Source organism: Acanthaster planci, linkage group LG11 (genome assembly GCF_054643075.1).
Source record: "Acanthaster planci isolate LZ-2023a linkage group LG11, COTS_SCS, whole genome shotgun sequence".
Taxonomy (NCBI): domain Eukaryota; kingdom Metazoa; phylum Echinodermata; class Asteroidea; order Valvatida; family Acanthasteridae; genus Acanthaster; species Acanthaster planci.
In genome coordinates, this window is record NC_141787.1 from 14,221,055 (window position 1) to 14,237,610 (window position 16,556).

A 16,556-nucleotide genomic window follows, 5' to 3' on the forward strand; every position below is an offset into this window, starting at 1 on the left:
TGGTGTACTCTTAATGCTTAATACAATGTACTGGGTAACTTTAAAATCATATCAGAAGCACGAGGTGCAGAATTTCAATCATGAGCGTTTGAGAGAATTTGTGAAAATGTGATTTTAGACATCTGTAGAATGGAAAACTCGCGGTCTGAACGTCGGCTTTGGTAAAAGCCTTATTCAAGATGGCATCAGTCTACATCGTTTCTAGCCACAGCTGAGTAATTCACACATGGCCTTGATGCCGGTACGACTCGGCAAATGATACCAACAACTGGAACAGTATTTGACAAGTGTGCCATTTATTTGTCGCAGTAGAATTTTACTGTGTAAAATACCTCTGGAATGGGAAAAAGCAATGTAAAATCCCTCATTTTTACACAAATTCCCAAAGAAGTTTCAGCAAGACGTACAACTGCAAACTAAATGATTCCTTTTTGCAAAAGCCGAACTTCTGAAATAAAAGACTGCATCTTTTAAGTATTCACTACGAGACGTGCAAACGAAACTAACGCATACTTGCACTTGCAGAGAAAAGGTCACTAAAATACAAAAACCAAACAACCTCCATCCGTACTGATGACATCCTGTGATTACTGCAATGCATGGTGGGATAGGATGGGGGTCATCACATGCCATCGTGTATGGGAGAAACAGCAAGAGTACACGTTTACATGAAAGTGACGGCGCACCCTTACCATTCCCACTTGGTTAGAACAATGTCCTTGAAGATTGCCTTGTGGAAACGGAGATAATCGTGCTCATTATGCTCACAATAACAGGGTATACACTGCTGACCCCCATTCTATCCCACAATGCACTGCGGTAAACACACTAATACGTCATCAGTACGCAGGGCTATTAAAAAAGTTTATACAATAAATCAAACTGATTGTCTGGTTTGAACAATCGTTATGCCGGAAAAGAAAGTGACATTTTCAGGACTAGATCAAAATCAAAGTATTTTGATCCAAATCATAATTTTTATGATAAGAAAAAAGCAGCCAAGGCAAGATTTCTGACAAGTAATTTGTGTCACTTTTCAAATTTTAAAGCAAAGCCGCAAAAGCAATTAGTTGATCACTTTTTGAATTAATTCACATTTACTCAGCTGAGTATATAACTACAAATACCTGTGATGAAAGTAAAACAGAGAAGTGTCAACTTCTTCACTGTAAGTTTTGTAATCACGACTTTCGTTTTAAAAATCAGGACATAACATTTTTACGCAAAAGGCACATAAAATTTGTCAGTCGGTTTAGTACTCAGCAACTTGTTTGTTCAACCCTTTACAACCCTGAATACCACTTTTTCTGTTAAATTCTTCCTACTTACTTGCCCCAAAATGAGATGCATCATTCTTAAATTTCTCATCAGTGGGCATCGATTTCATGGTTAATTTTGACCAATGACGGGGGGCATTTCACCCATTATCTAAGTCTGCACCTATGGTACTTAAGAAAAACAGGAAAGATATACTGTGTCTTGTGCTTAAAAATATCTGAGTTGATATTCCAAAGAAAAATGAAATGAGTAAAAAAAATACTAAAAACTACAAAAGTTTTATAATGCTTGAACAGGAAAATGTGGAACAAATCTACAACGAGAAATTTCCAGTTATGTCGCCACAAAATATATACAACGAATAACTCCCATCAGCGGTGAAAACAATGACTAGTTTAACCTGAACTTTGCAAGTTCTTCAGAGCTGAATTCTTTGATAAAACACAAGGTGTCCAGGCCTCAAAAGGAGAGGGTTTTCTTCATCTGTGTCCACCTTTACCAAGGGTGGAGTCACGACCGCAGGAGGTCCACATAACCTAGATTGTGTGAACCTTGTGTGGATCAAGCCGGGTCTACCCCAGGTTACCCCTTTCTGGACAAAAATTTGGAGAGGCGTTTTGTGTTTAGGGTTACCCGTAGCAAGAGGAACAGTCAAAGAAACCATCGTCAAAAAGCCAGTTTGAAAAAATGTTCACAGTTCAAGAGATTATGAATATTTTGACCGCGTTTTCTCGATTACGGGAGAAGAAATGACTGTCCATGCTTGGTGACTTGTGGCATAAATATGAGTACTCTTCTGTGGCCATGACATCTCTGTGGGCTCTCACAATGCATGTGCATACAGGGTTACGCAGGTGTAAGGAGCCCAAACCCAAGGTGTCACGGTGCCTGTGGTTTGACACTACCGCACCGTGCAGACGTCACCTCACTGCCGCGTGACCTTCTGACAACTTCAGGCATGTTGTGGCTTGAAGGTTCATGCCTCTGAGTTCATGTGTGGAATTGTGAGGTATGCAGAGTGATGTCAGGAGGTTGAGAAGTGGTGCTTTATACGCATTTATGGCGTGTCCCAAGGCCAGAGAGACTTGACTTGAGGCTTTGTAAGCTTTGGTCTCTTGGGTGTGTACCTGCAACTTACCAATTTTTCGCCCTCCACAAAATGATTTCGCTGCACATTTTTTACCACTCCAATTTCAAATAAGAGGAACTCTCTGTGCACAATCTTTCTGGAGCTGAACCGCACAGAAGTCTCCTAAGCACAGATGTTTGCTAAGTGGTAATAGGCTACGAGCCACAATGCGATTTGCTTAGCACACATTTTTCCTAACCAACTCAGTATTATGGGATACATCAAGCATGGCAAAGAGAATATACAGCAAGTTCAGATTTGGAAGAGTTTGTCGTTCAAACCTAACAGTATTCAGCACGGTAATAAGGTCTCATTCTCGAAGTCGTCTCATATTCCAGAAAAAAATTCCGAAGCTGAAGTAGTATTATTAGAGCGAAATACTTGGAACATAAATTAGTTTGTTCGTGGCCAACATTACTGCATACTGTTTGGTGGGCACTGTCTTTTCACTACATACCAGAATGCCACCCTTTTGTGAAGGCACTGTCTGGCATCAAGTACATTATATCAATACAAAAATAGTCAAGGTTTGGAAAGTTTCGATCACGTCTAAGTAGCATCGAGGTTGCCAACCAGGCCAAAGTGACGCCGGCTGCTCTAGTCTATGTCTATGAATTGATGGGACTCTTAACGACAGATTGCCATATTTACAAACCTGAATTCTACTGAGATTCATGTATGATTGTGAGGAAATGAAAATAAAGCCGGTGAAAAATTTACACAAATTCTACTGAGATGCATGTGTGGTTGTGAGGAATGCTTAAGTAAAGTCGGTGTAAAATTGACACTTGCAGTGCCGCTTCTGACAAAAGTTGACCAACGCTTCCCACCAGATGTTGGGCTTGAACGTTCCATCTGTAATTGGAACACCTCTTTGCTGAGACAAAGAGCCAGTCTTGGTACCCAACTTGTTTCATTTCCAGAGATTCCAACAAAGAAAGTACCTGTTCCGCATTGATCACTTTATACGAGCATTTCTGAATGACGGTACTTATCAGGCTGTGTATCACTGCACGTGTGTGCCTGTCTGTTTGTGTCTCTTAGCATTATCACCCGTTGTTTCCACCTCTTCAAATATTGCACCACTATTTCTTTTTGGTAAGCGTACTCGGGTTCAGGAGAGAGGCACCCTTGCTGAAAGGTTCTTTGGATGGTGAAATTTTGTTGTGCTGTCCGACGTGGGTGCCGTCATCCTCTGTGCTCCACCGTGGGTCGTGGGTTTTGTCCCTGTGTGGTTGGTGACAGTCGTGTTCTGGGTGCTGGGGATGTGGCTCTCCTTCAGGTACACCATCTTGGTGTTCATGACCTCACAGTCAATCTGCATCATGGAAATGCGGTCCTTGGGTTGGTTCAAGGAGGATTCTGGAGACAGAAGAGAGGATTATATTGCTCCGTCAACCGAAATGAAAAAATTGGGACGATGCATGACATCTCTGGACAGAGCACAGTAGATACACTGGCACTAACCTTCAGAGTTAAAAGCAACACTCCTGATAAAATGCCCTGCTTAAGGAACACAAACTCTTTCGAATGTGACTATGTCTGAGGCAAATTTCAGAGGGGGACCTACCATTGACGCCTACAGAGGGCATGACCAGGGACATCCTTGGCCTCTGGGTGTTGTTGTGGGCTGTGGCAGGCAACAGCGTGTGATCCTGGGAAACCAAAGACAACATGGTTGATGCAAAAAGAACAAGTTCTGCATCTGATGGGATTTCAAGCTATTCATGGTGACAGACGACTAAGATGGAAAGCTTGCGGTAAGCACCATGCAATATCTCTTTTTGAGTCTGTGTGGTTCTGATAAGAACCGGAGAGGCTCAACGTTTCGGACAGTGTGCTCTGTCCGTCGTCACCTTCCATCTTAGAAGTTCTGCATCGATGTGGAAATGTGTAGATACAGGCACGATAATGGTTCGTGGGTAAGAGGATTGATAGTGCAACTTACCCTCCTGAAAGACACAACGTAGAAGGTATCCTCCCGCCTCTCCAGCGAATCCAAGAGATTAGCGTACGTGCGCTGGAAGAGGCTGTCGTAAACTTGCAGGCCCGTCTCGTCTGGGTCCACAAACAACGGCTGGGGGTTCCTCCACCTGAACAGGCTCCGCTTGGCTGGCTTCTTCTTAGGTATTTTCTGTTGAAGAAAAGACACGCGTACAAGGTTGGAGACTCTGTATAAGTGCTCTCATGGCTGGCTTATGTGAGGTGCAAAAGTGAACCCGGATGTGGCTTTATAGAATCACATCCACTATTCTGCTGTAAATTTGCAAGAGCGGCGCCCCTTTCAAGCTTATTTCCCTGCAAACAGTTTGTGGCGTCAAATGGGCCGTTTATGCAATCGCCAAAGTATGAAGTGGCCTTTGCCACTGAAACGATGAAGTGGCCTTTGCCACTGAAATGATGAAGTGGCCTTTGCCACTGAAACGATGAAGTGGCCTTTGCCACTGAAACGATGAAGTGGCCTTTGCCACTGAAACGATGAAGTGGCCTTTGCCACTGAAACGATGAAGTGGCCTTTGCCACTGAAACGATGAAGTGGCCTTTGCCACTGAAACGATGAAGTGGCCTTTGCCAGTGAAACGCTTCTGCTGGATTCCAGCTTTTCCGAAATGAGTGACACTCATGTTACCCTCTTCTTTTCCTTGATTTGCTGTTCCTGGTTGTGTTTCCTCTGTTCGTCCTGGTGTTTCTGGGCCCAGCCCATCAAGACATCAGCAAGTCTACAGCAAAAGTGGTGACGTTTATGAAATGTAAAAAATATTCAGCCAGTTATTTTTCAGAATATTCAGAAATCACGGAACAAGAACGTTCCATGCCAAGTGGATTTAAAGTCTTTTTTTTCCTCTCTTGTTTTAGCAGAATGGTTTAAAAAAAAAAAACCTGTGAAACAGTAAAACCTTGTGGCAAAATATCAAATGTTAACCCTCCTTTTGCTGCAACAGTCGCAGCGCAGTCAAAAAATTCCTTCCACTTCTGCCTCTACAGTACACAGGCATATCTGGAGTCATTCAAATAATTTTGACTGGTGGGACAACTTGGTGTAGATTGCATCTTTGCATCGGAGGGTTGAGGGGAAAGAATGTGACTTCCAGGCTCTAAAATGTTGAGGATTTCAAGGAGGGAGTGGGTGGGTTGTGTGTGAACTTACTTGGGATTTTAGCATGGCTATGCAACTGTCTAGAAATCAATGGCAGTCGAATTTACCTTACTAGGTGAGAATGGATGCTTTTAATGAGGTTGGGGAACATATGGCAAAATGGGACCCAACTGTTAATTCCCACCTGTGCGATTCAGTCACGTTGAACTGGGGGCAAGACGGCTGCTCCTTGGACAGCATGTAGTCTGCCATGTCCCGGATGACCATCAGCTCCTTCCGGCTAAGCGGATTTTGGGGGGCGCCGTTCTCGTCCGTTACGTTATGCATTGCTGCCTCGATGCGGCTGTAGGCTGTGTGCTGCCGCAGATCGCTGCCCTGTGATTGGCTGAGTGACGGGGGGGTTTCTGTGTAGCCCAACAGTGCTCGCCCCCCGTGGCGTGATGTTGAATAATCGTCTCCTTGTGAGCTGAAAATACTGTCCAAAAAAAAAAAATGTTTCAGGACAACAGACCCTGTCAGGGTTGGTCTTCAAACTTTTTTGAGCCACTGAGAATTGAGAGACATATTGAGCACCGCCTCAATTTTTCCTGTAACTGTTGCAGTGCTACTTTATGCACAAGTTCCAAAGTAAGACCGCTGATACATCTGGTTTGCGCCATGTCCTCAATGTCTTGTTTATCCGAACGTTCGGCATTTACTGAACTACCTGTTCAACATCCGTCCCTTCTCTCGGAGCTCAGTACTCACCTGAATGGCGCCAGGTTGAATCCCAGGAGCAGCATGACGGCTAAGAGACAGGTGGTCGTCTTGTTCGAGGACGGTAGTAATGACTGCGTTTTCCTGAGTCGATTGTTCTGAAACACAGAAAGGGTTGCTTGCCCTCAGAACTTCCAGTTGGAACAGTTTGGACTCCAAATCTAAAGTTGCAGGCTAAAGAGGGTCGTTGAGTCTTGAGAGGCACTCAATACGTAATACATGTGCCACTGACTTCATACATCGTGAAGAAGTCTGCAAGACTTTCAGAAAAGCTCTCAACAAAAAAGCACAAGGGTTTAGTTTCAAGGAACCGTGAACATCAGCCTTTGGCTCCTCTTCTCGTTTTGTACAATATCATCCTTAAAATTTCTTGGTTGAACTATACACCACCAACCTTTTAAGTTTTGACTGAATCTGTCTCAATACACAAAAGAACACAATTTGATAGTCACTTGTGACAGACCCCTTAAGACACGGTGTAATGCAAGACAGCTATCTGCTCTGAGTACAATAGCCCCCTCACTAGCAGTGCGGGGGGGGGGGAGAGTAGGGTACCCCTTGGGGGACACATAATGCCATTTTTCCCCTTATCTTAAGGATTGAAAGCGGCGACACTTGAAATAAAGTCCCTTAAACCTCATTGTGGCATAGAGTGTACAGATGGAAAAACATGTTGCCAATCACCTCAGGGGGAAAACTTGCCATTTTTACCCACGACCAGGACTTAAAACGTGCAGAGTTTCTGCTCGCCAGTGACAAAGACTGAAGTTGTTTTAACGACCGAAAATCACTGGTGCTTAGCACCTCTGCGAGTATGCAACACATCTGTGGAATTCATACATCATCTCAGACAAATGTGAACAAGCAAGCAAACTTAGTCTGCAGCCATAGAGCCGATCCCTGCTCAGTGAAAAAGGCTGTTAAACTTTCTTCTTGCGCACATTTAAAAGCCAATGAGCCTTGAGCTGGACCGAGAGAGGCTGCAATTTTCCTAGCAACGGAGGCTCCCTTGGCTTTGGTGGGACCTGAATTTAGCTGGTTCACAAACGACTACGAAATGCATACGTTACGGTCACGTCGCTACCAACAAAATGAACACTCCCCACCAACATGGCTCTTTTCAAACAATGAGGGGGTGCTTCTGCTCAAGGCAGATAGCAATAAGCCAACCCACGCGCAAGGTCTGGTACCTCATTGGTCAGTTCCTCCACTCTCTTCCTCAGCGAGCTATTCTCCTCCCGTAATCTGACGTTCTCCTGATCGATGGATTCCATCCTTCCCTCCAGACCTTGTAAGTACTACATGGCACAAGACAATAAAAAATTTGATACCGTGTTACCACAGGTTCTCTGTAGAGGTGCGACCCTTAGCAGAATGTCCACGAGACATTCTGTCTCGTGGAGAAAAGTAGCAAGAACCACTTCACCACAGATGACGTGTGATTGGCAGTGATTTCCTTTCTGGGGTTTAAAAAAACAAAACAAAAAAGCAACAATAATGCAGCAAGAAATGTCACACAGATCTTAAACAAATGACCAGCGGAAAGTGTCGGCATTTGTCCTGGAGAACTCTGCGAAGAACTGTGCTTCTGTTTTCTCCTCCCCTTAAAAACTTTATAATTGGTTGAAAAGAATGCAGAAGCTGGGACAAGTTTCTGAGGCTTAAAACCGTGATGCCACCAAGAGGAAGAAAAGGGCACAGCACCGTGTTTATGTGCATTGGTAATGTCGCCTTATATAGCATCATGAGTTGGATGCAGTTTTTTTACACACTGAAAAACTTGCTCGCTTAGACATACAAACTCGCTAAGCAGAGACACGCGCTCAGCGCACTTCGCAGGTTATCGGCTTACGATTGATTAGAGATACTGAGTGACTTGGAGGTGAAAGAATTGTTCATGTTCTTCCAGGATGACAACAAGTTTTGCTTGCATGAAATTTTCACCTCTTTTTTCTTTTTCCTGGATAAACACGCCGACTCCCTGTTTTTGATCATTCTCTGTTGCCTCTTCCATGCTCGAAGCTGGAAAATAAAAACAAATCGCATAATCAAGTTTAAGGACAAATTTACAAATGCGTACAGGATACCAGCATCATGCATGTTTTTGGTGGAACTGCACATCATTTAGGCAGTGGGCAATACTGTCAGCAAGGTGACAGAAGGCAGATTTCATCTCTGTCATTAAAGTTTACCAGCGTGTATGGATGTTTTGTAACAATTTCAAGCAGTCTGCAATCTGGCAACTTCAGGACTTGAAACCCGGCTATTACCCAAAAAAAGTTGCAGTAATGGCAAGAAAATTTTTAAAAAGTAGATTTGAAAAATGATGCTTACATCGACATTGGCCGGCGGCTGCTGATTGTTGGCCGGCTTGGTGGCTACGGGAATGCTGCTGGCCACCGTGTGGTCGGAGGCCACTTTGGCCTGCTTGGCCGGTGGCGGCTGGCACTTGATCACACCCTGGGCAGTCAACCGGGCAACGTCGGCCTGGGTCAGCACGATCGGCTGGCCAACTGCAAACAAATCGACAATAAACTTCCTCATTTTGTGATGAATCAAAGTCACTTCAGATTTCAGTGACTTTCACCCCGGTGCTTATCTCATCAAGTCATTTTCTAACCCAAACTTGAAAATCTCTACCCAGGAGTATTCATAAATCTTTCTCTGGTGATGACAAGGCAGCTCCATCAAGTTTGCTGGCAGGACTATACCTCACGGGGCCTGGGAGAACCGGGGGATATGATTAAGACAGAAAAACAATCAGTTTCAGACATGGGAGAAGAAAAATCTGAGGAACCGAAGAACCGAGGAATGGCTAGAAAAAAAAACCCCGAATCTACAAGTCAGTGTGGAGGGGCTGCTTCTACGACTGCCTGGCAAGACTAATTCCAGAATTGTAGGAAACTTGAACCAGCCGCCTGGCTTTACCATGGAAAGGCCAGCCCAAGCTTAGGTAAAGCAGGGGCCTTTGGCCTTTTTTAAACACCCTGCTGTGAGCAAGATGCTCTCCACGACCAGCCTCTTCTCTGTCCTGGCTCACTGTTCCCACCAACTTGACTGGCAGTTCCAGTCGGCTTTGATACGAGTTACTTGCACAGTGATATGCTACTTAGCGGTACGTAGCCAGGGTATCACCTGAGGTGGGTGGATTGTAAATCTTGCCAGGCCTTCTAGAGGCCTCGCTTCATTGATTGGTTTCACCTCTGTTGTAAGGTAGTAAGGGGGTAAAACCAGCAAGGTCGCGGATTGGAAGGCCCAGATACTGTATGGCTTTTACGTGGTGCCGCCACGCCTCTCGTTCTGGCTTCTTTCCTTACCAGGTATCGGCTTGGTCGCGGACGGCTTTCCTGTCTGCTGTTGATGGGGCCCCTTGGGTGCGATCGGGGGGACGGTCGACTTGGCTGGGTTCTTGGGAGCAATGCGGGGCACCGTCGTTGTTTTGATCGCCCCATTAGCCAGTGGGAAATGCTGGACGTCGGCATTGTCTCGGGGTGGGGTCAGGGGCGGGGACTCCAGCTTGACTTGGAGGAGGGGGTTGGGGAAATTCTGAAAAGCAAATATGCACACAACCGTGTTATTCAAGCAAATGCAGAGCACTGGATGACGCATGAGTTAGTCAGCCAAGACTCCAAATTCAGCGAGTCCGAAAAAAGGATCCACTCTTAAAACAGTAAGCTCTAGTCTCCTTAATAACCCTAACTCCCTCGAGTGATTTACTAGGAACCGTACCCATTCACACAAATTCCAACACCATATGGTAAACTGTGCACAAAACGTTTTGGACTCTGTTTATTTTGGGTATGCCTGAACCCATGTTAAAGCACAAGCAGTTTAGGGGTACAGTACCCAGTGCCACAAATTCACACACTTTACTGGTGTTCAATTCTGTGTGGTTAGGGAAGGTTAGGGGTTAAAGAAGTAATCTCTCTCGCTACGTACCAGAGGGCACAAAAGATTGCCTTGGGATAACTCTGTATTCATGAATGCATACGGGCAATGTATACACTGAAACATACACAGAGGTCAACATGGCACAAAATTGAAGTCGCAGTATGTGCCAAATGTGGCAAAATAAATATGGCAAACTTGACAAATGTGGACGGCCTACGGACAGTCTGACAGGTTATTTTTATTGGGATGTGGTGAATTGATTCGATTTCATTTGGAAGTTACATGTATATCTATTCTAACTTTGTGAGCGACTTTTAACCATACTGTACATGGGTTGGAAACACACACACAAAAGGAGATTCCATATACTCACTCCATCCGGTTCAAAATAAGTCTTTGCTTTTGCCGCATCCTACAATGTCAGAATCCTCTCAACAGACTGCCGTTATCGACGGTGGCAGCTTTCCAACATCGGTTTAAAAAGTATCAGACAGGGGAGTAAGGGACCACCTTTCTTGGAGGTGCCTACCTTAACAGGAGGGAAAGAATCCCCGGAGGCATCGGAGGACGAGGAGGACGGGGGAGGAGACAGAGGCTCCGACTTGATGGCAATACCTGCGGGACAATCAGGCATTAATCATCGTTAAAAAAAAAAAAACCCTGGTATGTCAAATTGAATAACTTTTCCTATTTTGCACTCTTGACCCTAATCTTCCCCAACCACACAGAATTAAACAGTAGTAAAGTGTTTTAATTCTGTGGGGATAGGTCTGGTGGGCCCATAACAGCGGGCTTTTGCATTGGGTTCGGCATACCTCAGAAAAACAAAGTCCAACAGCCCCTGTTCGCAAAGTCCCATAGGGGTGTTTGACTTGGTGTGAATGGGGAAGGTTAGGGCCGGCAACCCTTGGGGGGTTAGGGTTAAAAAACGTTAATTAAACTTGTGAAAGGAGATCTGAATACCCAAGCCAAAACATACCACTGCTGTATTGCAATGATTATTAATTTTTTATCAGATCCGTTTAACATGTTGATACGCTTTCGTTTCATTCCATTTTAATCTTTTGTGGTATACTCCAGTGGAATTTAGAAACAATCAAGGATATGGCTGCTGATGCAATGTACAGGCAAACTACAGATCTGCTTGTTTCCAGTTTGGAATCCCATGACTTGGAGCAAGTGTGTGCTCTTTTTCACGCATGGATTCTGCCTGCTCAGGCGCTGAATTTCACAAAACCTGCCTTCAATGGTGCATAAACTTTGCTGTTCTCCTTTGATCCATGGATAATCGGAGAAAGTGGTGTCATCCAGCATGCCATGACCGGTGCTGTCGCTGCCAGTCGGGTCCGACTACAAACCAATTAAAAAGAAAAAAGGGAGGGGGGTAGTAAGGGGATTTCTCAGCAAGAGGTGAGTAAAATTGTGCTACTTTAACACAAAAATAGTTGACATTGCTTTTGGGTCTAGGTGTACTGAAAAGTGCACTAAATTGTCATTTAATTTTGTCCATACTTTTCTGGACAATTGAGGGTGCCGGTGCTATGATGTCAGTCAGAAAAACATTGTGCATTTAATGCGTTTTTGGTTCGATTCATATTGGGAAACCACACTGCTTGCTGGAAACATTTCTGAAAATGGGTAGCTTATTAGTTTATTATGAAGCACTAATGCAAAAATAAATTAACAAAAGAAAAGAAAGAAAATATGGAAAATTCCAGCACTTTTTGCCAAACAATCAAACTGGCATGTTGAGGTTTTCTTCCCAGGAAGACATGAAAGTATTTGCTCATGAATATGGAAATATTCACTGGTGTAAAAAGCTAAAAGGCACCAAAAAAAAAATTGAAAATAGCAAACCAAAATTTAAACATAAGGTATAACTTATTTCAAGGGTGGCATTAAAAAATTTCATTGCATAGACTCTTTAAACTCACTGGCCACTGAAAACATCTGTGTGAATACATCTCCAAAGCTGCGCATATGTCATCAAGCCTGGCATTCTTTCGAGCATAAAGCCGCGCATATGCTAATGTTGTGCTTCGGGCTCATTACCATACCAACCGATATGCAGCGTGTACATTCTGATAGATGTAGGACCGGTTTCATTTCTGCATAATTTACAGTATCAGACATGTCAGCTGCCAAGCATTCTACTGGGCTGTTTTTTTAATTGATTTTTTTTTTCAGATAAGGCATCTGTTGTCTATGACGATCATTCAGTCCAGGGAAGTCTGATATCAAAAAATTATAAATGTCATTTTGGAGGGTCCAACCACTGCAAACAATCCTTTGCAGTAACCTAAATCACACATGAGCAAAGAATTCTGACTTCATTAGTTTATAGTCTCAACCACAGCAATGACAGCACGATGTAGTTTGCAATCCATCCAGTTTTGCAGCAGTTCTGTGGCACTGGAGAATTTAGAAGTTGGCATTACTTTAGAATAGATCCCTTCTCCCTCCAAAAAGGAAGCACCCACAGAAAAAAAAATACAAAAGCAAAAACAGAAACCCCGAAAAATGTGAACTCCATCGTGCAATCAAAATATTATTTGCAACCAATAAGAGCAACAAAATGAAATAAAACATTCAATTCTCCAGGGAAAAAAAGAGAGGAAAAAATCAAAAAAGAAAATCCCTGCCTGAAATGGAATTCTGTGGAGAAACCCTCTGGTCAAGGCATTCAAAATTGAACAAAACGTTTACAAAAACATTACAAATTATAGCTTTTCCTGAGATTTTAAATTCTGTGCAGGTGAATAAAGAACAATCCTCAACTATCCTCAATCAAAACCCACTTGAAGGCGAACATGAAAATGTTTTCCTGTGGGCAACACTGAATTTAAGATTTGGCAGATCTTTTTGCTGTGTGTATTTTCCCTCTTTTGTTGCCACAAAACACAAAAAAGCACAAACCATCTTTCATGGTTTACCCGATCCATAAAATTTAAACTAAAAATAGAAAAAAAAAATGACTCCAGTTTCAAGAAAATTTTCAAAATCCAAAAGGTGTATAGCCAGTGAACCATTCTGTCTACCTCGTATGTCGTGAAATCACGAACAAGCTCGTCAGCATCTGGAAAGCCACTGCCGAGACCGTTGTCATGGAAATGAGTGAAGTCATCCCCTGAAGAAAGGACAAAAAAAATCAAATCAAACATCAACACCAAAGCAATAAGGAGCTGAGGACAACAATTCACACCGTCAATCTTTTTGTGTCGCCGGAAAAATTCCTAATCGACTTCATGTGCTGAGCATGCACGGACAAATACAACCAGCATGGTCAGGAATAGTTTGTCAAAGGTTCAGTAGCGATGAAGGGGGGGCTAATTGACCAGATAAAGCCAAGCTACAGTCTAACCTCGGCAATAAGAGCAGTCAATACAACATTTTGCTTATAACAAGGAAATTTTGAAATCCCAATCTTTTTTTTTCATCATTTTCATTCCTGAAACAGCAAGGTTTCTGTAAAACCAAGGTCATTTGCAAAGCTAAGAAAAGAAATACAGAAATGGGGTGGTAATTTTTTAATCAATAATCCTAACAATCGATCGTGGCTCTTCCACGTTCAATATAATTTTTCACACTCCCCATTAAACAAACCAAAAATCCAAAATTGAAAATTAACATCTCCCAGAGGGTGACGTATATCCATCAAAACAACGATGTAGCGTTTCTGACTACTGTAGTTCTAGCAGACCACACAAATTGGTTTCCTTTTGTTTTCTCTGTGGACCCTCTTCCATTGGTGTGTACGAAGTGACACAATACGTTCGCAGCGGCAATTCCTGAGGCCTTTGTGACGTTGATCATGCCTAGTCAACCATGAACGTCAGGGGAAAATTATAATTTCTGAAGGCATATTATAATGGGCTGTAAGTAACAGTTCCCAAGAGAACTACGGCAAGGAGTATATGGAACAGCTTGTAATCAACAAAATATGACAGATTCTGAGAAAATTGGACAGTACTGATCAAAGTCACTATTTAGAAATTATGAAAGAGAGTTCAATTCAAACTGTTGAATAAATTGCCAGTGTAGAGTGTCAAACGTGCATTGTACCTGGCAAAAGTAGCAAATTACCAAGCATTTTTGCTTACTGATTAAATTTGCTGAATATGTATTTGATACAAGTTAGTAATACTCATAACAGTTTCAGTTTGATGAAGAATGGATGGGTGGATGGGTGGAATATTTTAATATCTGCTTGAATAGAAGGAAACAAAGCACCCTTGCTTTTATGCAATCATGGGTTTGCAGTTACAGCAAATTACATCTTCAGAGAAAATTCAGTGAAAGAAACGGCGTCAAAATGAGTCTAAGACTGCTTTAAATGCAATTTTACTATTGAGAGTCACGATCTGGCTGTTCCATTCGATGTATTATTCAAAAGACCTACATGTAATATGACAGCTCTTCTCTTTATTCAAGACTGCATGGTTTGCTTGCCTTTAAGTAAACACTGCTCGCATATATGTTGTTTGATATCTAAAACTCACAGTGCGTCTAATTTTCTGTTGATGCAGGGAAATGTTCATTAACCCTAACACTCCTCAGTCCTCCAACAGGTGAAGGATTGAGGAGCGTTAGGGTTAAGAAATTCAAAATAAAATGCACTAATTAATTTCAAAGGACAGTCTGCTGGAACTGTATGCAGAATTTCAATTGAAAGGATTCCCTTCTATCCAGGGTTCTTTCGAATAAATTAAGCTGAAAAATGAACAACTGGGCAAAAAAAAAATCAGTGAATTAAAAATTAATATGAGGTCATTATTTTTGTGTACATGTATTTCTTTGATAATCCAGTCTGTACTTTCACCTTATTTCGTCAGAGGTAAAAGATTGAGAGAACCCTTGTAGCATGTACATGTAGCCCCACAAATGGGGCCTGGATGTTGGAATACATATATACACCTGTACCTCTGTATCCTGGGCCCTTTCTTTAGTGGAACAGTGACAGAAGTCAACTAAAATGTTGTTTCCACCTGGCAATTTTTTTTCGGTTTGAAAAAGTCACTGCCTTAACAGCGAGGTAGACCCTCCCCACCGCGTCAGGCATTCTGTCTGGCCTCAACTTAATGAAAAATTTTCAGATGAAAATTTGAAAAGTCGCAGGTTTGATAAACCTCTTGGCATTAAAGGTCAACTTCAAAATGCCTGGAATACAGCAACCCCCCTCTTGCAGATGAGAGGGTAAGGGTGGTGCAAACGCTATATGTGTGGAAAAAGTACAGCGACTTCCCATCACTATTTATAGAGCACTTCTAGTGAGTCCCACAACAAAAGGGTAGACAAGACCCACAATTATGAGGCTGCATTCCAAGCAGCTAGTTAGAGAAAGTCCTCCAAGTCTGTGGTGCCTGTTTGAGAGATAACGCCTGGGGGATAAGAACATTCCATCTACCGCGAGAACTGTGGGGTTTGTCGTCTGTCGCGGACGGCAGCGACAATGATGGACATGGTGGATGACAAACCTTGCAGTTCTGGGGCTATGTTGCATCCAGGTTCATGGGAAGTCAACAAAAATTCCAAAGTAGGCTATTTAGCAAAATGGGAAATTATTCTCAGCCCCAGATTAATGTTTTTTCAACACTTCTGCAATGACTGACCTTTATTGAGATGATAAATGACGAAACGAGAGGACGGAGGATGCAACATTGTTTTTTAATTTCAAACTTTAATACACAAAATTCAGAAACACTTGTACTAGTAATACTAGTAGTGAGCCTACGGCCTACATGTACTAGGCATATCAAATATTCCTAACTGAAGTACATGTGGGTTCTTAATTTTGATTTTCATAATTTTTGTCTTCAGATCGAAAAATAGCAATGGGCATGATGGCGAGTGTAATTCAAGCTTATCGACTATCACTGACAATTCCTCCCCAAAAATAATGAACGAATCAACCAATTAGCGAACGGACAAAAAGGCGAGACAGCTAGTAAAACGAGCCCAGAATCCGTGGCAACAATGGTATACCGTGGCCCGTACAGTGTTGCATGACGCGAAGACGGACCGGACACGGCCCAATCACATGAAGCTATCGCACGGTAATTGGGAAAGGGACAACGGTTCTGTAACAGTTCACTTGAAGGCATTTCTTACCCCAGTCTTCCGACGACAGGAGATTGTCTGCGAGGAACCTGGTGTCAGGTGTACTGATAAAATCCAGGGCCATTTTCCAACCAAAAACGTGTGCAAATAATGCAGCATTTATCGCTACACCACCCACTTTCCTTTCTCTCTGTTTATACGTGGATTTACTATTAAAATAGACTGTACACCGGTATTACTCTACAGGCGCAAGTAACCTGCATGCATAAGAGGCTGGGACCATGCACGACGCACGCTATCATCATATGTACATGTACATATGTACATGTACATGGATGTGTACGTGCT

General features: G+C 42.9%; 1 protein-coding gene across 1 annotated transcript; it reads right to left on the reverse strand.

Annotated features, from left to right (window-relative positions):
- Positions 1–279: 279 nt before the first annotated feature.
- On the reverse strand, positions 280–16,456 carry LOC110976451 (cyclic AMP-dependent transcription factor ATF-6 beta-like). The gene is made up of 14 exons (XM_022229718.2): positions 16,260–16,456; positions 13,190–13,278; positions 11,393–11,501; positions 10,681–10,766; positions 9,578–9,806; positions 8,595–8,773; positions 8,205–8,282; positions 7,451–7,558; positions 6,252–6,358; positions 5,689–5,979; positions 5,037–5,127; positions 4,356–4,541; positions 3,978–4,062; positions 280–3,769 (listed from the first exon to the last, which is right to left on the reverse strand). Exons 1-14 carry the CDS (start codon positions 16,330–16,332, stop codon positions 3,522–3,524), a joined length of 1,959 nt encoding a protein of 652 aa, XP_022085410.2. The 5' UTR covers positions 16,333–16,456; the 3' UTR covers positions 280–3,521.
- Between the last annotated feature and the right edge of the window lie 100 nt (positions 16,457–16,556).

What these genes read in the sequence shown, in the direction of transcription:
- LOC110976451 (XM_022229718.2), bottom strand. Translation starts at nt 16,332, where the DNA reads ATGGCCCTGGATTTTATCAGTACACCTGACACCAGGTTCCTCGCAGAC. An exon ending in CCTGTCGTCGGAAGACTGGG is followed by an intron (nt 13,279 to 16,259) that starts GTAAGAAATGCC and finishes TCCTTTCTTCAG; the next exon opens with GGGATGACTTCACTCATTTC. An exon ending in ACGTTGTGTCTTTCAGGAGG is followed by an intron (nt 4,063 to 4,355) that starts GTAAGTTGCACT and finishes TTGGTTTCCCAG; the next exon opens with GATCACACGCTGTTGCCTGC.